Source organism: Heliangelus exortis, chromosome 25, assembly GCF_036169615.1.
Source record: "Heliangelus exortis chromosome 25, bHelExo1.hap1, whole genome shotgun sequence".
In the NCBI taxonomy this organism is placed as follows: domain Eukaryota; kingdom Metazoa; phylum Chordata; class Aves; order Apodiformes; family Trochilidae; genus Heliangelus; species Heliangelus exortis.
Window position 1 is genome coordinate 2,071,858 of NC_092446.1, and position 23,403 is coordinate 2,095,260.

Genomic DNA, 23,403 nt, shown 5'->3' on the forward strand with positions numbered 1-23,403 from the left:
AAAACCCACAGGAGAAAACCTGAATGTTTTGGGTTTTTTCCAGATCCTAATTATTTTGGCTGTACTGCAGCCCCCCCCAGCTCACCCTCTGATCTCTGCCTGACCAGCTGGGTAAGAGCTGTGCCCTCCAGCACTTTTATCCTCCCAAGTCCACTTGTGTTTTTCAGGGTTGTTCCTACAGCACTGCCTGGTTGTACACAGGGATCAGAAAACGTTGCTCCAACGTCCTCTTTGGGATTTTTGGGAAGTGAGAGGGTTTTCGTGGAGTAAGAAATAGGAGGGGGTTCAGAGGTGATTTTAATTTAAACCTTTTTTAATATCAGGCTCTGCTCAGCTTTGTGGTGATAGTGCTTTCTTTCTGGTTACAAATGAATTTACAGCCTAAATCTGGAACAAAAGCAGAAATGTGAGGCCATGTCCTCAGTCCCCCTGACAGGTGTCACTGGGGCAGCATCTGGGGACACAGGAACCTCTGGCCTCGTGGAACAGAGGAAGTGAGGACCTTGCAGCTCCTCTCTGCCAGATGCTCTCACGTGGCAGAAAGCCCTGGGGATGGACCTGCCTGCAGGTGACCTCTGTTTGTCACAGCATGTGGAGGACACATGAACACAGCAGGGAGCTTTGGGGGGAAAAAAAAAAAAAAACAGGAGAAAAAAAGAAAGAGGGGGAAAAAAAGAAAAAAAAAAAAAAAAAAAAAGATGGTGATGATTTTATTTGCCTCCAGGCTGGTAAAACAGAACTTTCATGCCCTGCATTTTTTCTCCCTGATCAGGACCAGCTTAGGGGCAGCTGCAGATGTTGGTGCCTCACTGCTTTTGTTCTGGACTGAACTTAGGGGTAAGTCATTATTATCCATGTTGAGGTTCCTGGTTGCAATAAATTAAGAACTAAGTTCCCTTAGGATTCTTGGTCAAAGGCAGCTGGGACTCCACTCAAAAATCAGCATTTAGATGTGGCTGAGTTGGGACAGAGAGCAGCAGGTTTGGCAGAACACTCAGAGACTTGTTTCTGGGGGAGGTTTGAGTGATTTTGGCCCAACCACTTTATTTTGCTGGATTCTTCTGGGAAAAGGGAAAAATCACCCTGCACACACTGTAGCCTCCTGGGCCACTGCTTGCCCAGAGCTTGGTGGTGCCAAAGCCTGGTGGCTGCTGTCACACCCCCCAGTGTGACATTCCATGCTGCAGGGCAGCTCAGGGGTAAACACCTCCCTTTCCAAGCGTTTTGTTGCCTTTGGTACCTGCTGCCCTGCAATTGGAAACCCATTTCCTGCCCTTTCATCCTCTCTGATCTCTGTGTGTCACAGGGTGGGGGGTGCTGGGGGGTTTTTTATCTATTTCTGTGTCCTTGTCTCAGGCAGCTTTTGTCTCCCTGCTTCCTCTTCCTGAGCCTGCAGCTGCCCGGGCTCTTCATCAACAAGGTCACATTTGGGTGTTGTTTTCAGGAAGAAATGGTTCATCCAGGGGAGATGCAGGAAGGAAAGGTGAAGGTGGAAAAGGAGCATTGCAGACCAGGGTTATTTCAAGAAAGGAAAATGGAGCTGAGGGCAGGAGGGAGGATTTGGGATTCTGCTCTCAGCTTGAGTGTGGAGCTGCTGCAGGGTAAGAGGGGTTTTTTGTGCATGTTTTGAGTTTTCCCTGATGTCCCTTTGCCTCAGGAGGTCCTGGTTAACCCACTGATTAAGTGACCTGTGTAAAAACAAACGGGCACAAAACACTTTGACACTCTGCTCAGCTGCTCCAGAAATTCCATTTACTTAGGGGAGATGAATTTGCAAAGGTTTTGGGGCCTGAAAAAATTAAAAAGACCCTAAGTGAGCTCAGCAAGTTGAGTTCTGCTTTAAATATTCCATCTCCTGCCCTGCCAGGGTGCCTGTCACCCTTTCCTTCCAAAGATTCCAGGAAGGGAAGCTCCCCAGGCCCAATTTTTAACACGAGCAGAGAGAAAGTGAAGCAGCAGAGCCCAAATCTTTAGAGGGGTCCTGACCATGACCACTTTTATTCCTTATTTTAAGAACTGAATTCACCATCCCCAGTCACTTTGGGCTCAGTTTCTGGGGGTGGGGGGGGAGTGGATGCTGTTCCTTTGCCACCCCCCCTCGTGTCCCAGCCACTGGAATTGGCTCTGGAATTGTCTCCAAGGCATGGAGCTGGGGGTCACGTCATCACTCCGGGTAATAACCTGCTGTGGGCTGCTTCCTGGGAGGAAAGGAAAGGCAGGAAGGAAAAAAAAACAAAAAAAACCAAAAAAAAAAAACCTGCTCAAAAGTTCCACTCGTGAAAAAAAAAAAAAAAAAAAAAAAAAGGCAAAACATAAATTGGGAGAGCTGATTTCATTCAGGAAGAGGGAATTCTGTGGAGCAGTGAGGCACTGGGCTGTGTTAGCAGGAGTTTCTGCTTGGGGTGGGACGGTTTGGTGCAAACAAAGTGAGGATGATATTCCTGATATTCCCGGTTTTCTTTGCTGAACTCCAGAGGAGCCCCTTGGGTCGGGTCTGAAAGCCCCCGAGTGCCTCCTGTCCCGGGAGAGAGAGAAAAATTCCCGGAGCTTAATGAACAGCTCGTTATCCCTGTGAGCCACAGCGAGGGAGAAGGAAGGAGGAACCATTCCTGCCAACGGGAAGCAGGTAGAGCCCCGGGATAACGGGAGGGAGGGATCACGGGAGGGATAACAGGGGGATGGGGAGGATAACGGGGGGGATAACGGGATCAGGAGAGGGATAACGGGAGGGAAACCAGGATCAGGAGAGGGATACCGGGAGGAATAACAAGGTTCAGGACAGGGATACCGGGATCAGGAGAGGGATAACGGGAGGGAAACCGGGATCAGGAGAGGGATACCGGGAGGCATCCCGGAGAGGGATAACAGGAGGGATACAGGGATACCGGGTGGGATACCGGGATCAGAAGAGGGATAACGGGAGGGATACCGGGATCAGGAGAGGGATACCGGGAGGAATAACAAGGTTCAGGACAGGGATACCGGGATCAGGACAGGGACACCGGGACCATTCCCGGTTGGATCGCGACCTCCATGTGCGGATCCCCACGTGACCCCAGGCCACGCCCCCTCCTCCGCCGCCCCTGCGTGGGCGGAGCGATTTCCCCCCTCCTTTCCCGTTCCCGCGGCGTGGGCGTGGCCACCCGTGACGTCACTGTAGGCTGACCAATGGGAGAGGGGCAGGGCTGGCGGGGCAGGGCTCCCATTGGCTGGCGGTGATGTCAGGGCGGCGCGCGGCAGCCGCAGCGGGGCCGGGGGAGAGCGGGGAGCGGAGCGGGACCGGGACCGGAGCGGAGCGGCGGGACCGCGGGTACCGGGAGGGAGGGAGGAAGGGAGGGAGGGAACCGGGGCGGGGGCCAGGGTGGCTCCTCTGGGCTCGGTGCAGCGTTTCCCCGCGGTCTCCGCCGGTGGAGCTGGGCCTCGGTCCGGTCCGCTCCGTTGGAGCTGCCTTGCGGGGCCGCGGCAGCACGGAACGCCCCGGGCTCTCCCCGCAGCATCCCGGGCTCCTCCCGCAGCTCCCCGCGCTCGCCCCTCTGTCCCCCGGGCTCCCCCCGCAGCCTCCGGGCTCTCCCCGCAGCCCCCCAGGCTCCGGGATCTCCGTCCAAGGGCTTTTTGCGGCCCCGCGCAGGGCTGCGGGGTTGTGCCCGCTGGTTCCGTGCGGGTCTTCGGCCACCGGACTCGGGATCCCGGGTCCTGCGGGGCCGAGGGTCCCTCCGGGGCATTCGCCGCTGGGATCCGGGGGCTGCTCTGAAGGGGTTTGGGGGGTGGGAGAGATGCTGGAGGAGCCCCGGGGGTCACGGCTGCTGCCCGGGGGTTGGGGAAGGGGGAAAAGCTTCATCCCAGGAGTGATGGGAATGCTGGATGAATGAATGAGCTGGGGTGCTGACTGCCACGGGACCCCAGGGCTTATCTGCTTTCCTTCCATCTGTTTCAGGTGATATCTTGGAGAGTGACGTGAACTCGAGGGCTGTCCCCATGCCAGCTCCCACCCTCCAGCCTGCCCAGCTCAATAAGTAACCTTAACTGGGAACTCGCTGTTACTTTAAATAAGATCTCTCCTGGCCTCGTGCTGTAAAGTGAGACCTGCTCCTGGAAGAGGAGGGGACAGCTTGGAGTTTGCTGGCATCACTGAGCACTTTGGAGAGGGCACACAAGAGGCTGAAACAGAGCAAAAGTCCACAGGACCTTCAGGTTCTGCCAAGGGACAGTGCCACTGGAGAAAGTGACAAAGCTCTGGTGGTAAGAGCTTTTCTGGACTGTATCCTCTCTAAAATCCAGTCCCCCTCTGTCTGCTCTCTGCTTTTTCATCTCTTTAAGCTTCTGTGTTATTCAGTGGCCTTAAATTCCTCTGGATTTCTCTCTGCCTTGTGTGCCCCATCACAGCCACCGTGCTGCTGGAAGAAGCCCAGGACAAAGATGCACTGAGGTGTCATCCAGCAAAGAAGAAAAGCTTGGATCCTGTCCTGGTGGCTGCTGTGCTGCACGGTGCTGGAGAGGAGGAGAACTCGAGGGGATTTGCTGTAGCTCCTGGTCCCTGCAGTGTTCCTGCTAGCTCAGTGCTTGGTGTCCTCCCTTCTTGGACTTTGCTTGATGGGGATCTCTGCTGCAGGAGCAGTTTCTGCACACAAAGGCAGGAGAGCAAGGATAGGAGGAGAGGTCACCTCTAGATGCTGGAAAGGCCATTTCTATAAGCTCCTGGCAGAAGATTTCTTCTGGAACAGCTGCTGGCTGCAGGCCTGCTGAGCCAAGGCTGAGGATAACCTCTCTGCAGCATGTCTTCCAAGCCTGAGCAGGAGACCCAGCAGAACAATGGAGCTGTGCTGCCCATTGTCCCCGGGGACTGTCACAGCAGTCAGGAGCGGGGACACCTGGTGGAGCCCTCAGATTTCCTGGGAACTGATGGGGATGGGGTGGAAGTGGTGGTGTTGGAATCTCGTGCCAACGCTAAAGGGGTTCGAGAGGAAGATGCCCTGCTGGAAAATGGCAGCCAGAGCAATGAAAGTGATGACACCAGCACGGACAGAGGTCCTGAGCCAGCCTCTCCCCTCAAGGAAACCTCCTTTTCCATCGGGCTGCAAGTTCTCTTTCCATTCCTCCTGGCAGGCTTTGGGACAGTTGCTGCTGGAATGGTGCTGGACGTTGTGCAGGTAGGATGATGCTTCCCTGGCATGGCCCTGGGTGCTGAACCCCTCATCGGGGGGTAAAACAAAGCTCTCTGCCCTGGTGGTGGCTGTGGGCATCCCAGCTCCAATCTAGCACTAGTTCTACAGGTCCTCTCTTCCTTTTCCACCTCAGATGTTTGCTGCCCCGTTCCAGCACGCTGGGTTTGTGCCAGCCAGGTTAATGATTTGCTTGGACACTTGCATGGTGCTCACCCCAAAGGCTGAAGGATGGCTGAGTGCCCCTTCTGCTGCCTTCTCACACTCTTGAGGTAGCCAGGGGCAACTGGGCCAGCAGGGTGGATCCTCCTGAGGGACCTGTGAGTCCTTGGGAAAGGCCAACCAGAGAGCTGCCTGTTACCTCTGGGTGAAAACTGATATGTTTCTAGATTTGTTGTCTCCTGAGGGCTCTCAGGTGAGAACCCAGCAGCCATGCAGCTTGCTTTCAGGTTTTCCATGGGAAATGTGTGACTTGAGGGGCTGTGGCTCCTGCAGCAGTTTCCAGTGCAGGTTTTCCATGTCTGTCTCTGGCAGCAGATCAGCTCCTTAACCTCATCTCCTCTGCTCTGAAAGATGGGTTGTGCAGAGCTGCCTCGATGCCCAGCCCCAAAAAAACCTCCATTGTCTGGGCAGTGTAGGTTGGTGAAACTATTTGGATGGGAGAGGGAACCATTTTGGAGCTGTGGCCAACCAAAAATCCTCTGCTTGGAGCTCCTCTGTTTGCTTAAGTGGAGTAAACAAACCCTCTCAGTGCTGGCACAGAGAGACTCCAGTGTCACTCACTTCTCTGTTACTGGCAGCCAGGATCATCCCCACCCCAGCTGTGTGCCAGGAGGGTGCCTCAGGGTTTTTTTTGTCCTTGTGGGTGGCCAAGCAGACACTTCTCTTGCTTTCTCACCCCTAATAGCCCAGGCAATTCCCTGCAATTCCCTGCATGCCTTTACATCCTGCTCATCCTTCTGGCTCCTCTTGATTTCTCACAGTTTCTGCTGGGAGCTCTGAAGTGACTCCAGGCAGGATGGGCTGACTGTGCTGAACCAACCTGGGAGAGATTGACCTGAATGATTTTCTTAAAAAGAGCCATTTCAAGCATGGTTCTGTCCCTTTGTAAGCTTCCTGTAAATTCATGTTTCCCAGAGCCAGGGATTTCAACCCATCCTGGGGAAGGAGCAGCCCCTCTGGCCAGGGAGAGCAGGGCAGGGATGGGATGCTGAGCACCTCACCTCTGTGTTCTCCTGCATTTTATTTTGGTTTTGTGGCCATTAGAACTAAAGCTTCATAACTCCTCTGTCCCACAGCAGCTCAGCATGTGGCTCTGCAGCTTCTCCTGCCAACCCCTCTAACAGCCTTGGGATTAAATGAGGCACCTAAATGCCATAGGGTGGAACAGGGGGATGGGAAGTGTGGGGTCTTGGCTTGCTTCCTGCAGGGTCTGGGGAGCTGAGCTGGATAAGTGGCTTCCCAGGAAAGCTTTGGATGAAGGGAGGGAAGCAGGTGGAGTGGTGCAGTTCAGTTGCTTTGGATGCAGCCATGGTTTGTGGTGGATGGAGGGCTCCATGCACTCAATTTGCCTCTGTTTTGGGTAAACAGACCAATCAGGCAGCTGTAATTGGTAATTCCCCACTGTGAAAACAAGCAGCCCAGGCCTTTGGCCCTGCTGTTCCATTGATGTGTCCCTCTGGATTTGTCTCTGCTCCCTTTGGTACTGGAGGGACCTTTGGGCCAGGTGACAGCTGCTTTTTGTGTACAGCAGAGGGTTGCTGGCACAGTCCCCTCTCCCAGCAGAGCCCTTATTGTTTTTTTTCCAGACTCGTGGGCTCCCTGGGCTGGGCAGTGTTTTGTCCAGAGGAGGCAATCTCTGCATTTTCCCTGCTTCACCACCTCTGGTCCTGGCATCCCTTTGGGCTGGGCTCAGCCAGGGCTGGCAGTGAGGGCTGGAACCCTCCCCTTGAGGCCTCTTGTCCCTTGGAATTCTGCAGGGAGAGTGCTGGGAGACAGAGGATTTAGGAACCAGGCACACCAAGGCTCCAGCCCGTGGCACATCCCTCCCTTCTGAGCTCTCATCAATCCCTGCTGCAATCCCAGGAAAATGAGGCTGTTACCCAGGGATCTTTTAAGCCTCAACTTCACACTAAAAATGACAAAGACTGAGGAGCAGCTGTTGTTACCCTGGAAATATCTGTCCTCTGCAGGTGCAAAGCTTCTGAAATAGGCAGTGATCTGTCAGGAATCTGCCAGACACCTCCCAGGGTTTGATGTTTCAGAACCTGGGGTCCAGTCTCCTGTGCTGCACAGAAGAGAACTGAGCCCTGGTGGCTCTGGGTACAAACCCAGAGAAGATCAAAGGGACCAGGGGCTTAGGAGGAAATGAAGCTGAACAAAATTAAACCTAAATTGCTTAAAGTCTTTGTTCTTCCCCTCCCCAGAGGGCAGGGAGGAGCTGCTGGAGGTGACCTGCTGCTTCTCCCACAGCTCTGCTGAAATCCATCCCTCATTCCCCAGTTTTTGCCCTTCCATGGAGCAGGCTGGATGTTCCTGGAGGGTTTGGGTGCTGTTATCCTCCCTCCCCTGAACACAGCTCCTTCCTGTGCTTCCCAGGGGGGGGAAAAAGGGATTTTAACAGCTCTGTATCCTGAATTTAAGTTCTTATTTCCTCTTCCTTTTTTGTCTTCCCCCAACAGCCTGGCTCTGGTCCTCCCCACTCGTGGGCACATGTCCCCACAGGGAGCTTCCTTCCCTGCAGGAGCCAGAGGGACCTTCAGCTCTACTGAATGCCCCCAGACCAGCCTTGTAGAAATTCTTATATTAAGAAAGTTGGCAGGAGCCCACGGGTCCTGCTCTTTGCAGTGAGCAAGCTGCTGATGTCTGCAGAAATCTCCTTCTTTTCCCTCACCAAAAATGGCTTTTTAGTCCTTCCTCTCTTCCTTGGGGAGCTTTATTGCCTCCAGTTCCAGCAGCTTCTGCCCCACTTTGCAGCGAACCCTTTCGAGCTTGATTTACAAACCCAGGGCTGGGACAAGGTGAGGGAGAGCTCTGAACTTTGCTGGTTGATCCTGTTCCTGGCATCTCCAGAGGCAGAAAGAACCAGGAAACTTTTGCACAGCTCTCCCAGGCTGACTGCTGCTCCTTCCAGTGACCCTGGGGACACCCACCCTGTCCTGCACCCTGTCCTGCAGGGGAGTGGGAGTGTGGGTGAATTCCAGATGCAGCAAAGGATTCACTGCTACAACAAGCAGCAAAATAATCACAGTTCCTGCCTAAAAATAGACTGAGGAGAGCTGAGCTTGCCTATTCCTAGATGTGACCTTAAAGCAGTCCCAGTCTGTGCTGCTGGGGCAGATGAAGTATTTCAGCTCTCATCTCTGCACCTGGGAGCTGGAGAGCACAGTTAACTTGTCTTGCCAAGCTGTCAGAAGCACTAAGGGGATTTTTATTGACTGGAAAACAGGTTTTCCCTCGGAGGGAAAGTGGTCCCAGTTCATCCATCTCAAGCACTTACCTGCCACCTGTAATCACTGCTTCCCCTCAAATGGTTTTTTCAAGGGAGTGCAGTTTGAATGTGGTGGTTGCAAAGGACCTGGCAGGGAGCTGGAGTTTTTTGGCTGGTGGTGAAGGCAAGCAGCAGAAAAGATGGGAAAACAAACAAAAATCCCTGAAGCCCTTCCCCACAGGAAGGTGTTTGTCCTGCAGGTAGAGTGAGTTGTGTTTGGCTGGTGGCTTCCTTGTCCTGGAAAGAGAAGCAGATCCCACTGGCTCCTGATCCCAAAGGGCTGGCAGAGCCAGAGCCCATCCCAGGTAATTTTTGCAGGAAGGAAACTGCCCCAGCCCTTTCTGCTTCCAGCTGTGCTCTGTCCCAGTGGGAAGACACTGGTGTTATTTGGGAGCCTTCTTGTGAAACAGCAACGAAAATAAAGAATTGGGCAACGAGGTTTTGTGTAGCTTGCAGGTTGTTGTTTTGTTGGGTTTTTTTTTAATGCGGTTGTGAGGGTTTTTTGGTTGGTTTTTTTTTTGGGGTGGTTTTGTGTTTTCCTGGAAGCCAGCTGCTCTCCTTTCAGCCTGCAATTACAGTTTGTTTGTTTGGAATACCCACGGCTGCCTCTGCTGTCTCCTAGCCCAGGGAGCTGAGTTGGCTGTAGAGCAGTTGGTAAATACCTGAAAAATGTCAGTGCCAGGTGAGTGCAGACATCCCAGTGAGGGGGGGTCTGCCCTGGGAGCTGGCAGGATCAGGGAGCAGCAGTTCCTTGCTCCAAATTATAGGACACACATGTAGGGATTGGCTCTCAGCTGAGATTGACCCAACTTCAGTCCTCAATCCTGCCAAAAACTGCAAGTATTGGGCAAAGCCTCTTCATCTTCCCCTGGTTTGGCCTCTGTCTGGGAGTGTTTTGTCAGTGGTTATTCTTGGGGGATTTGGAACTGAAAAGCTGCAGGCTTAGATCCAGTTTGGAAGCTCAGCAGGGATGTGTGGTCACTGCCCCCCGGATGTCAGAACCAGTGAAATCCCTGCAAAATTCCAAGTGTGGCACCAGAAGGGGCCCGGGGAGCTCAGGGCCAGGTTGATGGCTGACACTGGGTCCAAAGCAAAGGTTTCTTACAGCTGTGGTTATTTTTAATGGTCTTTTTTTTTGTCTTGTTTTAATCTTCCAGCACTGGGATGTCTTCAAATACGTGACAGAGGTGTTTATCTTGGTACCTGCATTGCTGGGCCTGAAGGGGAACCTGGAGATGACTCTGGCATCTCGTCTGTCAACAGCTGTGAGTATCCAGGGAGAGGAGGCAGGGAGCAGGATCCCTGCTTTGGGAAGGGAAAGGAAGAGAAGGGAAGGGGAGGAAAAGGGAAAGGGAAAAGGGAAAGGGAAAAGGAAAGGAAGGGAAAAGGAAAGGGAAAGGGAAAAGGAAAGGGAAAGGGAAAAGGAAAGGGAAAGGGAAAAGGAAAGGGAAAGGGAAAAGGAAAGGAAAGGGAAAGGGAAAAGGAAAGGAAAGGAAAAGGAAAGGGAAAGGGAAAAGGAAAGGGAAAGGGAAAAGGAAGGGAAAAGGAAAGAAAGGGAAAGGAAGGGAAAGGGAAAAGGAAGGGAAAGGGAAAAGGAAGGGAAAGGAAAAGGAAGGGAAAGGGAAAAGGAAGGGAAAGGGAAAAGGAAAGGAAGGGAAAGGAAAGGAAGGGAAAGGGAAAGGAAGGGAAAGGAAAGGAAGGGAAAGGGAAAGGAAGGGAAAGGGAAAGGAAGGGAAAGGGAAAGGAAAGGAAGGGAAAGGGAAAGGAAAGGAAGGGAAAGGGAAGGGAAAGGAAGGGAAAGGGAAAAGGAAGGGAAAGGGAAAAGGAAGGGAAAGGAAAAGGAAGGGAAAGGGAAAAGGAAGGGAAAGGGAAAAGGAAAGGAAGGGAAAGGAAAGGAAGGGAAAGGGAAAGGAAGGGAAAGGGAAAGGAAGGGAAAGGGAAAGGAAAGGAAGGAAAAGGGAAAGGGAAAGGAAGGGAAAGGGAAAGGGAAAGGAAAGGAAGGGAAAGGGAAGGGAAAGGAAAGGAAGGGAAAGGGAAGGGAAAGGAAAGGAAGGGAAAGGGAAAGGAAAGGAAGGGAAAGGGAAAGAAAAGGAAGGAAAAGGAAAGGAAAAGAAGAGAAGGGAAGGCGTGAGCTTGCCTGGTGGCTGGGCACACCAAAATCTTTCAGTCAGTGACCACAGAAACCAGAGCCTGGAGTCTGGCAGGCTGGGCTGGTGCCTTCATCCCACTGGGCTGACCAGATCTGAGGGTTTCATGGTCCTTAAGCTTTGCTGACACCTCACATGGAGGCACCAGTGCTGGGGCTGCCTTTGGCAGGTTAATGCCTGGAGTCTTTGGATCCAGGTTTCTTTAGGAGGAAGCTGAGTGCAGTCTGGACTGGGCCAGGTTCAGGAGGGTTTGGAGATGGGAGAGCCTGGAGAGAGTTGTACAGCAAAGGGTAAAAGGGAGGGGAGCTGGCAGTGAGAGACAGACAGACAGACAGCCTCTTGAAGTTGATGGAGAGGCAAGGCTGGGCATTTCTCTTGCTCAGATTCAGTCCAATTCCTGTGGAACAGTGAGCTCCCTGTGAGGGAAGGGGGCAGGGTCTGTGAGCTGCTCAGAACACTGTGTTAGTCCAGCTGTAAATGAGTTGCTTTGTGTTTAAATGTTTCTGTAACACAAGAGTCTGTCTGTAGCTGAGCAGTGCTGGAGTGAGACTGAGATCCTCTCCTTCCAGGGACATAAAATACTCCCTCCTGCTGCAAAGCAGCTTCTGCTTGAGCAGGACAGCAAGGGACTGCCTGATGTTTCAGTGTTTCCCATGCTGGGTGCATGTATAACTTTGCAACTTACATCTGCAAGGTGTTAGCTGCCTGCTGCCAAGCTTTGAACTCTGCTGGCTCTGTGCTGGGAGCTGCTGGAAGCCCTGGCAGCAAGCAGCCTGGCCTTGGCCTTGGCAGTGCAGAACTGACCTGCCCTGAGCCAAGAGAACTGCTCAGGAATTGCTCACTGAGGTGTTGGGATGGAGAACTGGTACCAGAGCTGCTGCTTAGGGTGCTCCCTTCCCTCAGCCTCTCCCTTCCCAGTTGCTGTAGGAGAAAATCACAGAATCTTTCAGGTTGGAAAAGCCCCTTGGGCTCATGGAGTCCAAACATCATCCCTATTCAACGAAGTTCTCCCCCAACACCACATCTGAAGGACCCTGAAACACCTCCAGGGATGGTGACTCAACCACCTCCCTGGGCAGCCTGTTCCAGTGTCTGCCCACTTTTTCTGTGAATATTTTTTTTCCTAATGTGCAGCCAACCTGACCCTGCTGCAGCTGAATCCACTCCCCTTTGTTCTGTTGCTAATTACCTGTGAGAAGAGACCAGGCACCTCCCAAATCCCTTTCACAATTAAGCACCAAAACTCCCCCATGAGTGTCTGCTCTCCTTTCATCTTGAGCAATGAGGTGATGCCAGCTGTGACTGCTCCTCAGGAGCTTCTTGGTGGCCTTTGAGGTCCCAGGTTTCTGTCACCCTCCAATGTTCTGGCTCATCCAGATCTTTGTCACCTGCAGGTCCCTGTGTGTACCCTGAGGGATGCAGCTCTCATCCCCTGAAGCACCTGAGCATCATGTTCTGCAGAGCCTGAGGCTGTCCCTGCAGTCCCTGGGGAGCAGGAGGGACAAACAGCATTTCCCTGGCTTGACCCCCAGACCCCCATTTCCATCCTGGCTTCAGTCCCCCCCCCCCTATTTGTTCCCTGGAGGAGGAGGAGGGTGCTGAGCTCCTGAGGGATGGAGGCAGAAGCTGTGCTGGGGCTGTTTGCCCTCTCTGCAGGTTGCTGGGCTGAGCTTTGTTTGCCCCCTTCGTTCTGGGAAACAAATCCCTTGGGTTTATTCCCTCTTTACTGTGGGGATCACATTGGGACCCTTCCTGTCCCAGATCCTCTTCTCCCCTCTGGCCTTGGCCAGCTTGCACTTTCTGTGCCTGGGTTTATCAGGCTGAGTGCTTTGCTCTCCTGGGACTCAGGCACTTCTTCTGCAGCCTCCATTTTCTTCCTCCTCCTCCTCTTCCTCCCTGATAGGGCTGGCACAGAGCAGCATTGGGGCAGGCTTGGCAGAGGCTGTGCAGAAAGTCCCAGGAATGCCAAACTTTCCCCTGTCTGCTCTGGGGGCTGCAGCAGCACAGAGCTCACCCATCCTTGCCCTCTGCCTCCTTCTCCCTGTGCCTGGTGGGACAGGACAATACCTTGGGCTTTCCTTTCTTTTTTTTCCCTTGCTTTCTTCTTCCCTCAGCAGGAGGGACCCCGAGTGGTCCCGTGGAGGGAGGGAGCTCCCTCTGAGGGGCTTCACCCCACAGGGCTCCTGCTCTCTCTGCAGGGAAGCAGCCTGGAGACCTTTCTCAGACCATGGGTTTCTCATTAGTGCTGCATTAAGGCACCTGACAAATCCCTCTCACAATTAAGCAGCAAAACTCCCCCATTAGTTAAAAGATTAAAATCCAGTTGCCAGTGACTACAGCTGGGTTATGTTAATCCCAACCTAATTGCCATGTGGCTGGAATTTTGAGGTCAAGCTTCATATGGGGCTCAAATTCCTGTGCTCAGGGCTGCTCTGCTCAACTTTTTCTCCCTTCCCAATCTTTCCTCCTTCCCACTGAACTGAGAGGGACAAATTCACTCCAGATTTGGACACACCTCAGTGCTGGTTGGAACGAGCTGGCAGTTCTCTCAGTAAGGAGAGCAGAAGGATTGGTTCATCACTGCTTTACTTTTTTTATGCTAGGGGCCAGCCAAGGAAACCTGAGGGGCAGGAACTGCTGCTGTGGTGTTGAGAGGAAGCTGGAGTTTGACGTGGTCAGCCAGTAACTCCAGCATGGATTTACCAGTTCAGATTGGTTGAGCCCCTCCCTGTTGATTTCACAGTGACAAACATTTCCTCCTCATGGTCATCACCTTCTGATACAAGATGGGTGTAAGCTTACACCCTCTGCCTCTCCCTGCTTTTCCTAGAAGGTTTTAGGGAAGTGCAGGACCCTTGTGCTCTGCCCTAAGCAGCAACCTGCAGTGTCTCTGCTGGGTTATTTTGGATCATGTGCCAGGGGATTAGAGCAACTTTCTGTCCCTTCTGGTTAGTCTGATGAGCATCTCCTGCAGCTGTAGCAGTGCCAGATGACCTGTGTGCCATGGCTCTTTCCCACTCCTCAGTGGGTCTCCACGTGTCATGAGCTTTGTTTACTCAGCTTTTCACCAAAACAGGAGTTTTTTTCTGCCAACTTCCTCTGCCCACATGATCTGCTCTGTGCCCTTGGTCCCTATGGGAGCTGGGGCACACTGATAGCTGACCTGAGGGTCTCTGCACCCCTATTTCCATCCTGAGGGGCAGCATGACCCAGCTGGGGCTGAGCCAGGCTTGGTTTCATCACCAGTGGAGCCAATGGAATGAATAAATAAAAAGTGCATGACTGTGTGAGGACAAAGTAAATCCTGTTGCTTTTGCAAGATTTTCATCAGAGGTTCTGCTGACGTTGATTTCCCCCTTGACATTCCCTCCAAAACCCCCTCCTGCCATGGCTCTGGCTCCTTCCCAGCTGCCCAGGAGGGTCTCAGCCCGTTCCTGCAGCTGAGAAGGAGAAGGTGCTGAGCTGGGAACAGCTTTGGTGTTGTGGAGAACAGACCCAGAGTATCTGTGGGAAGGGGTCTGTGGTTATTCAGGGATGGAGCTTTGTGCCATGGGCTGGGGCAATCCTGCAGAGCTGGACACATCCACCTTTCCAACTAAATTACTGTCCCCTGGGGGCTGAGGATTTGGGGTCATTATTCCCTTCTACTTAAAGCACAAACTGGCACCTCAGGGAGACAGGAATTTGACTTAGCAACTGCAAAATCCTCTTAAGCCTTCTCTGATGCCTTTAATGTTGTGATGTCCTTTTTTTTGCAGGCTAATATTGGCCAAATGGATACACCCAAAGAGCTCTGGAGGATGATAACAGGGAACATGGCTCTGATACAGGTAAGAAAACCCAAAAGGAGAGGAAAGTGGGAATATTGGTGAATGCCAACTGGGACAAGTGTCAGGTTTGGATGCCTGTTTTTTGGCACTGGGAGCTCCTTGTCCCAAAGCCATCTTCCCCTAACTCTGTGCTCTAGAGCTGAGGCTTTGGTGTTCCCCTGCCAGATGCTTCTGACCCCTGAAATGATGGTACCTGGGGAGCATTTCCCTCTTCCCTCCCCCTGGGGCTGTTTTGCTCTCCAGTCCTCTTGGTGACTGCCTGCTTTTTGTTTTCAGGTTCAGGCTACTGTGGTTGGCTTCCTGGCCTCCATTGCAGCAGTGATCTTTGGATGGATCCCAGATGGGCACTTCAGCATTGACCATGCTGTCCTGCTTTGTGCCAGCAGTGTGGCCACTGCTTTCATTGCTTCCCTTGTTCTGGGTGAGAGACAAACCCTGCACACCCTCCTTGTGTTTCTTCCTCAAATGGGGGGCTCTCCTCGGCCTCATCCTCTTTTCTCCCCCTTTCTGGCTGTAGGTATGATTATGATTGGGGTCATCATTGGATCCAGGAAGATGGGGATCAACCCTGATAATGTTGCCACACCAATTGCTGCCAGCCTGGGGGATCTCATCACCCTGGCTCTGCTTTCAGGGATCAGCTGGGGCCTCTACAAAGAGCTGGGTGAGGAGCAGCAAAAAGCCTTTGTCTCTCCCTGGTCCTTCCATGTGCTGCTCTGTCTCCCTCTCACTTCACCCTCTTCCTTTACCCTTCCTGTCCTTGGGGTGTGTAGGATGCCTGGCCTGGAAGCTCCCTCAGTTAGTGAGACCTAGTCAGAGCTGATAAGGGGAGGAAATGGATCTTCCTGCTGCCTTGTGTCTGCAGACAGTCTGGGCACTGATCTGCAGGCTTCCTGCTTACCAGGTAAAGGGGTAGGGAAGAGGTTGTCTTCTTCCAAGTGCCAAGGGGTTGTCTGTGGATAAAGCAGTGGGAGAAGGCAGCTCTGGATTTCATCTTTTGTGCTGTCAGCACCAGCTGGAGGTCCCAAGTGCAGAGCTGCAGCTGTAGACTTCCTTTTCCCTCCCCTGCACCTTCCTTCCCTCTTGGCTGGGATGCAGGGGATGTGACTCAGCCAGGTTCAGCCAAAGGTGAAGCAACACAGGGAGGTCTCACCCAGGAGTGGGAAGTGGGAATGAGCAGTTGAAATTGAAGATATCTCCTCAGGATCTGTTGGTGAAGCCTCTCAGAGTACACCAGGAGCAGGAAATACCCAGTCCTGCAGAACTCAGGCTGCCTTGCTCTGGTTTTCTGCCCTCGTCGGAGCCTCTGACTCCGGCTCGCTGAGCTGAGCTGAAGCAGCACCCAACCTCCCTTCAGCAGGATGTGTCCTTGACCTGTTCCCTCTGCTTATTTCCCCCTCAGAGAGCAAAGCCTACGTGAATCCCTTGGTATGTGCCTTCTTCATAGCTCTGCTGCCCATCTGGGTCATCATTGCCAAGAGGAATGCAGCCACCCGGGAGGTGCTGTACTCGGGCTGGGAGCCCGTGATCATTGCAATGGCCATCAGCAGGTAGGAGGGCACAGGGCACTTCTCCTCCCCCAGACACAGGGGAACCCTTTCCCTTGGCCCTTTCAACCTCTTCCTCCTTGGTAGGTTCTGGAAGAAGAGGCAACCAAACTTTTTTTCCATCCCCAGTGCAGACTGCCAGGCAGCTGGAGGTTGTTTCTTGTTTCCTAGAGGCAGGCACAGGATTCTAGGGCCAAGGGCAGTGAAGCACCAGGCTGCTGGGATCCAGGGACTTAGGTTGTCCCAGAATGAGACCTTGGCATGGCCATGGAGTAACTCCAGACCCTGTTTGTGAGCTCCCTGCACCAGGACAGGATTGCATTTGGTCACTGTGTGGCAGTGCTGTGTACATTTATGGGATTTAGTCTCTTGGGTTTGGGCAGCAGTGAGAAAATGCTGCTAAAACTGTCTTCTGTTACCAAATATTGAGGCTTAAAATCACCTGTTAATACATAAACACCAGCCTGGGGTGCACAGACTGCAGCAGAGAGATTCCTGGCTGCTTTGTGTGAGTATTTCCTAATGGCAGCCCTGACCTCTTCCATCTTCTCTCTGCAGTGTTGGGGGTTTAATTCTGGACAGAACAGTCTCAGATCCAAACTTTGCTGGCATGGCTGTCTTCACACCAGTTATTAATGGTGAGTTCCTTTCCACTCTGGGATTGCAGCTCTTGGCAGGCACTGGAATTGCTTGTGTGCCTTATTCCAGGCAGATTAAGGAGATTAATTCCCTCTGGACTGCCAGTCAGACATGGTGGATAGACCCAAGCTTTGCAGCAGTGTGGCTCCCTCTGGTGCCAACCTTTCACCAGAGGGTGACTGGGAGGTTATTGCCTAAAACACATTTTCCAGGGGCCAAACAAAAACTGTTTTCATGCCCTGATTCCTCCTGGCTGGAGGAAGACCCCCATCCTCTGAGCCTTGTGGCACCTGGTGACATAAAGATTTGGATTTGCAACTCAGAATCAGGAAATTTAATTGCTTCTGGTACAAGGCTTTAACCTCCTTCATAGAATCATAGAATCATAGAATCATAGAATCATAGAATCATAGAATCCTAGGGGTTGGAAGGGACCTCGAAAGATCATCTAGTCCAACCCCCCTTCCTGCCTAATGAACCAGGGAAACTCCTTTATTACTTCTTGCAATAAGTGGAGTTAATTCTGAACCAGTCCATCTTGTGCTAGTGAGTTCCATAGCTCCCCTACACCCTGAGCACAAAATAATAGTTTCCAACTTCCTGTGTCTGTTTTGGTGCCTGACTCCTCGTCTCTTTTTTCTGTCCCATATTTCTCCCAACCAAAGCTTCAGCATCAGAACTGCATCTGGTTCACTGAGGGGGGAAGCTGTAGAACAGTGGGCTTTGTCTCAACTCCTTACATCCTGTAAAAATGGAATTCTGGTCAGAAATAGACTGTCCCACATCATTCCCACACCTGGCAATTAATTCCAGATCTGCTGGCTGTTGGACAGAGCTCTTTTTTTTTTTTTTAGAGTTTGTCAGACCTCATCCTACTGCTCTCTCTCTTTCTCTGCAGGTGTGGGTGGCAACCTGGTGGCCGTGCAGGCAAGTCGCATCTCCACCTACCTGCACATGAGTGGGATGCCTGGGGACAGCCCTGAAACAGCCCCACGCAAGTGCCCCAGCCCCTGCAGCACTTTCTTCAGCTCAGGTACCCAAATCAGGTGTAGAAAAAGAGAAAGAGACACTTCTGCCACCAGCAGCTGGCTGGGTAAACTCATCCCTGGCACTCTCAGGTGGCTGAAGGTTGCCCAGAGGCAGCTGCCAGCTCAGGGATGGGGCTGTTTGTGTGGCCTGCCCTGCCCTCTAGGGACTGTCAGACCTTCAGCAGAGCTGATGGGCAAGAGGACACAGCTCTGCTGGAGCAGGGAAACGTGGTGCAAAACCCCTGTGCACTGATTGTTTTAATACTCCAAATCCTAAATCTTTTTCCAGGGGCGTCCAGGATACTGAAACCTGCCCTGAGGTTGCTGGAGTGTTGCAGCTGTGCTGGGCTCCCAGCAAGCTGCTGACTCACAGAGGCTTCCTGGCAGCTCTGTTATTTGTGGTAGAGCACAGCCCAAATTTACATCCCAGCAGAGTGCAGGCAGTGGGTGTTGGTGCCCTGCAGCCTGGCTGTCCCTGAAGGAGGAGGGCTGGGAGGTCTCCAGTCTGGTGGTGACCTCTCAGGAAACTCAGCACCAGAAAAGCTACAGACAGAGCTGGAAGGAAATTCAGTGTTCACTGTGAATTTTTGACAGCTGAGCACAGTCAGATGTGGGACTTGAGTCCTCTCAGCTTTGCTCTGAGGACAGGATGAAGCTTTGCTGCTGAGGTTGCTGCAAAGATTCCTTGGGTGGCTGGCTCATCATTTCCAGGGTGCTTCCTTCCAGCCTAAATGTGCAGTGTGGGGATGAGGCTCCAGTGTGTTGCTCCCTGCTTCTGATTTGACCACAGTTGTGTTGCCTGGGTCCCTGGGAGGCTGCAGAGTTTTCCTGCACGTCCAAACCTCTCTGAAATTTGTCCTTGTTCCCTGCAGATGTGAATTCCCGCTCTGCTCGGGTGCTCTTCCTGCTGGTGGTGCCTGGGCACTTGGTTTTCCTTTACACCATCAGCTCCATGCAAGGTGGACACACCACACTCACCCTGATTTTCATTGTTTTCTACATGACAGCTGCACTTCTCCAGGTGAGCTGGAACAGGGGGGTGCTGCCTTCTCATCTCCACTGGGGACCTCTTCATTCAGCCACTTCCATTTCAGATCTCCTGCTACAGGCCCCATCCCTAGGGAAGGGATTTCTGTGCTGGGGAGGGTTGTATTTGTCACCATCAGGCTGAATAAATCCTTCCTTGTTGATACCTGTACACACAATTTTTTCTTCCCCTCCCGTTCTTGGCAAGTTTTGAGTTTGTCTTTTCTCCCTGATAGCAGAAGTGTTTACCTCTTGGGTGTTAATCTCTCCCAGGAGGTGCTTTAGCAGTTTTAAAACAGCTGGTGAGGAAAACCAGGACGTGGAATTAGCAGGGACCCTCTACCTTATGTGGCTTTTCCTGCTCTTTCCTGGGGGAAAAGCCTGGGGGGCTCCTGCTTTCCTCTCAGGAGTTGTGTGAGCTCATGGCAAGGGTTGTTCTGAGGGTCCTGCAGAGACCCCCAGGGTTTTCCTGCTGCAGAAATCCAGCAGCTGCTTGCAGGGGGAATCTCTCTGGTTGGGGACTGTCCCCCTGAGCCTGGCTGCACCCCCTGCTCACCCCTCTGCTTGTGGGACCTCTCTCTGGTTTCACTGCCCCCTAAACTCATCCTGAGGAAATGAGTCAGAGCATCCACCAGAGGCCAGAGCTGTCACCCAGGAGCCTAAATTTAGGTCCTGAGGTCCTGCAGGGTGCTTGGGCTCTGCTCTGCAGGGAGCAGGGGCTGGCAGGGAGGGACCTTGTGAGACCCTCCCAGCCCTGGGGACATCAGCAGCAGGGCCACAGCAGATCCTTGTCCCAGACCTAAGGCTTGAGAGGATCCAGTGTGGATTTCCTCTGTCTTTGGGTGTTGATCCAAGCCTCTTGCTGCATTGGAGCAGCTGGGAGAACATCACTCTGGTGGCTCCAGCTGCTGGGCAGTTGCTGTTTTATTTTGGAAGCCAGGTCCTGCCTGAGCATCCCAGCTGCTTCCAAGTCCCTTTTTTGCCCCATACCTCTTTTTTTGCCCCATATCTCTTTTTTTGCCCCATATCTCTTTTTTTGCCCCATATCTCTTTTTTTGCCCCATATCTCTTTTTTTGCCCCATATCTCTTTTTTTGCCCCATATCTCTTTTTTTGCCCCATATCTCTTTTTTTGCCCCATATCTCTTTTTTTGCCCCATATCTCTTTTTTTGCCCCATATCTCTCCTAGCTTTTTTAGTTAGACCTGAAACCCAAGATGCCAAATTTAGACATTTTGGGTGCCAGTGTTTTCCCTTCTAATCCTAAATTTAACGTGAAGCTGCAGACAGACAGGGCAGAAGCTGTTCAGACCACAGGAGATCCAGAGAAACTCCCCGGGTTCCTCTTTGTGCCATGGTTGTTGTTTTGGGGCTGCAGTGCTCAGGAAGGAGCTTCAGGATGAGGTTTGGGTGGCTCTGAGCCTGGGACTGCAGCAGGCAGAGCTTGTGACTGATATTCCTTTTTTTTTTTTTCTTCCTGCCTCTCCCAGGTCCTCATTCTGCTCTACATTGCTGACTGGATGGTGCACTGGATGTGGGGCAGGGACCTGGATCCTGACAACTTCTCCATCCCATACTTGACAGCACTGGGGGATTTGATAGGAACAGGTCTGCTGGCTCTCAGCTTTCACATCCTCTGGCTCATTGGTGACCGGGACTCTGATGTGGGAGATTAACTCTGCCTGCTGCCCCCTCCTCACACCTCTCCTCCTCTTCCTCCTCCTCCTCCTCTCATTTTGTTGTTGTTTCTTCTCTCCCCTCCCCCCCCCTTGCTCTCCTCGGCTTCCTCCAACCCCCTGTCTCTCTTGAGACTTCATCTTTGATACTGGATTCTCATTATTTTCAATGGGAATTTTATGTGGTTTATATTTCAAGCCAAGTTTGTACAGAAAATAAATCTAGTTTTAGGGAAGGACAAAAAAAAAAAAAAAAAAAAAAAAAGTGTAACGAGACAATCACCAAGTGCAATTTCATGGTAGTTATGTGGGAACCAAGGTTACAGTGAAATGCTGACCAGGCAGATCAGGCAGGGAGCCCACCCTGTCCCTGACACTAGAGGTGAGGGGCTGCTTTTTTCACTTCATTGTGAATACTGGAGGCAAGGCTCAGGTTTGCCTGAACAGGCACCTTCCAGCACAGCCCAAGCTCATGGGTGAGGACATGGGGTGTCACCCCTGTTTGCTCTGTGAATCCCCCTCCTCTGCCAGGCACCCAGAGCACATCAGGCTCTGGTAGAGGGGTGAACCAAGGTGATGGGGAAGGTTCCTCTGTGCTAAAACACCCACTCCTGGGTGCCTGCAAGGGGTGATTTGATCCTGAGGTCTGGCTGTGAGCAGGATGGGCTCTGCTGGCAGGTTTGGGTTCACCTCAAGCTGCAGGTGACTTGTTCTGCCTCCCATCAGGAGCTGATGATGTTCTGCCAAGGAACACACTCTGTGCTTTGTCTGGCCAGGCTTGGACCTCTCCCTCTCCATCCTTCTGCTTTCCTGGAGCCATCAGAGCTGCAGTGTAGGAGCCTCTCCTTGTGCTGGTCTGGGCACAGCACCTTTGTTCAGGCAGCCTGGTGGGTTCCAGTGGCTTTTCCTTCCTGGAGGGAAGGATAGAAAAACAGATCCTGGGTTTTTTGTGTGAAGATTTTCCTCTCAGTTGCTGAGTGCTGCTGATGGGTCCATTGCAGCTGGGAAGAAACCACCCAATGCTGCTCCCAGTTGTGTTTCAAACTGGGAAGCTTAGGTTCTGGGTGTCCCTTAGAAAAGGCACCCATGGTCAGCTCCTGGGTTTCTCCTGGAAACTCCAGCTGGAAAGCAAAGAGCTCAGCAGGCACAGGCAGGTTCCTGAAGCCTTGGTTCTCCATGGAGCTCTTGAGGGATGGGGGGATGCAGCAAAGAAACCCAAATGCCCCCGAGCAGGGGTGTGAAGTCTGGCCCCAGGGTTACTGCCCCAGGGTTCCCTTCTCTGTTTCTTTCCCCTCTGCTTTTTGTGCTGCTCAGCTCAGGGGTGGCTGAGCCATCTTCTCATCCTGGCACAGCTTGGGAGGACACTCCTGCAGCCTGCAGCAGCCTAATGAGAGAAAACCTGTTCTGGCTGTGTGACAGAGGTGTCTGGAGATGATCTTCCTGAACTCTGTCAGCACTCCGTGCTTTTTGGGTTTCCCATTTGGATATAAATCACCCCAGTCAGCTGAGTGCAGTCCCATGGCAGCAGCTCTCACCAGCTTGGAAACTTCACCCAGTTGTATCAAGTTTATCTGCTGTGCTGGGGCAGACAGAGCTGTTCAGCAGGCTCTGATGAATGTAAATTGAATTCCTGAGTGTGCAGGGGGGGAAAGCTCTTGACATCTGGCAAGGACGGGGAAAATCCAGCCTGGCCCATGGAGCCTGGTTTCAGTCCTGCACTGCCCAAAGCCTGGGGAGCTGTCAGCAGCTTCTTGGGGTGCTGGGGGAATCCCTGTGGCAGTGGCACTGAGCATCCTGACCTTGAAATGGCAGCAAAAATCCCGTTTTGGGGAGCTCTGCAGACCCCAAGTGCTGCAGTTCTGCTCCTGCTCTGCTCACAGCCTCTCCTGCTTCCTTCCAGCTCCAGAACATGACCAGAAAGCTGCTGGATTTTGGGGTTTTCTGCTTTTCCTCTTGCTTTAAGGGTGTTCCTTGCAGCAGAACACAAACCATCCTTGCTTGGCCTGATTTCCTCCTTGAGGTTACTCTCAGAATTCCTCATACAAACCAATGATAGATTTTTGAGGCTGCTTTCCCCTTTCTGCCTTGCTGATGGGACAAAAAGCTGGTGGAGCTTTCCCCTTCCCCAGCTCTTTCCCGGGGTCCTTTGAGGCTGCAGCTCCTCACCCTCTACTCTCCACCCTTGTGATGTGACTTCTCACGGACCTCATTTGGCCAAAGCTCTGTTCAAAAAACCAACAAAAAACCCAACAAAACCCCAACAAACCAACCCTCAGCCCCTGCTGTGCTGAAGTCTCAGCCCAGGGACTTCTGCAGGATCCTCTGCTGCTCACCTGATCTCTGCCTAATGCTGAGGAATAGATATGAGACTTCTTTCCATTAACACTTAAGCTTTTATATATATACATAAATTATTTATATATATGAGAAACTGCTGGACTTGTTGGTGTCACATCACTAGTTGGTTCCCCATTAAAAGATTTCCCAGAAGAAGAATCTCCCACCTGGGGTCTCCTGTAAAATGAGGAGACCCAGAGGAGATGGGGAGCTGTCATGCTGCTGGGACAGGGGTGTCCAGATGTTCCTGAGCTCTAAGGTGGGGGGGGAATAGGTCAGGGAAGCTTCTAATTTAAAAATTGGAGAATATTGATGGGCAAAAACTTTTCCCACGGGTTGCACTCAAATGCATGCCTATTATACAGCTGACTGCAAATGAAAGATACTGGTTTACTCTTTTTATTAAAGGAAGAAGACTGTCTTAATTATTTATAGTTCCTATAACTGAATTGACAGATGTCAACTTAACTGATAAATTATATTTGGTTAAATAAAGATGGCATTTATTTATGTGGACTGTGCTGC

The 23,403-nt window shown here is 52.2% G+C and overlaps 1 protein-coding gene across 4 annotated transcripts; it reads left to right on the forward strand.

Moving 5' to 3' along the window:
• The first annotated feature begins 710 nt into the window (after window positions 1-710).
• SLC41A1 (solute carrier family 41 member 1) lies at window positions 711-23,388 on the forward strand. Of its 4 annotated transcripts, XM_071768714.1 has the most exons (13): window positions 711-841; window positions 2,477-2,626; window positions 3,935-4,239; window positions 4,384-5,147; window positions 9,807-9,914; window positions 14,555-14,626; window positions 14,903-15,047; window positions 15,144-15,290; window positions 16,029-16,176; window positions 16,732-16,811; window positions 17,711-17,845; window positions 18,713-18,861; window positions 20,356-23,388. In XM_071768714.1, the coding sequence occupies exons 4-13, from the start codon at window positions 4,773-4,775 to the stop codon at window positions 20,539-20,541; spliced, it is 1,545 nt and encodes a 514-aa protein (XP_071624815.1). In that variant the 5' UTR covers window positions 711-841; window positions 2,477-2,626; window positions 3,935-4,239; window positions 4,384-4,772; the 3' UTR covers window positions 20,542-23,388. The 4 variants fall into 4 exon arrangements, with proteins under 4 accessions (XP_071624815.1, XP_071624814.1, XP_071624817.1 ...); XM_071768713.1 differs by having other exon boundaries at window positions 3,935-5,147; XM_071768716.1 differs by lacking the exons at window positions 711-841; window positions 2,477-2,626 and adding an exon at window positions 3,231-3,310.
• The last annotated feature ends 15 nt before the right edge of the window (window positions 23,389-23,403 follow it).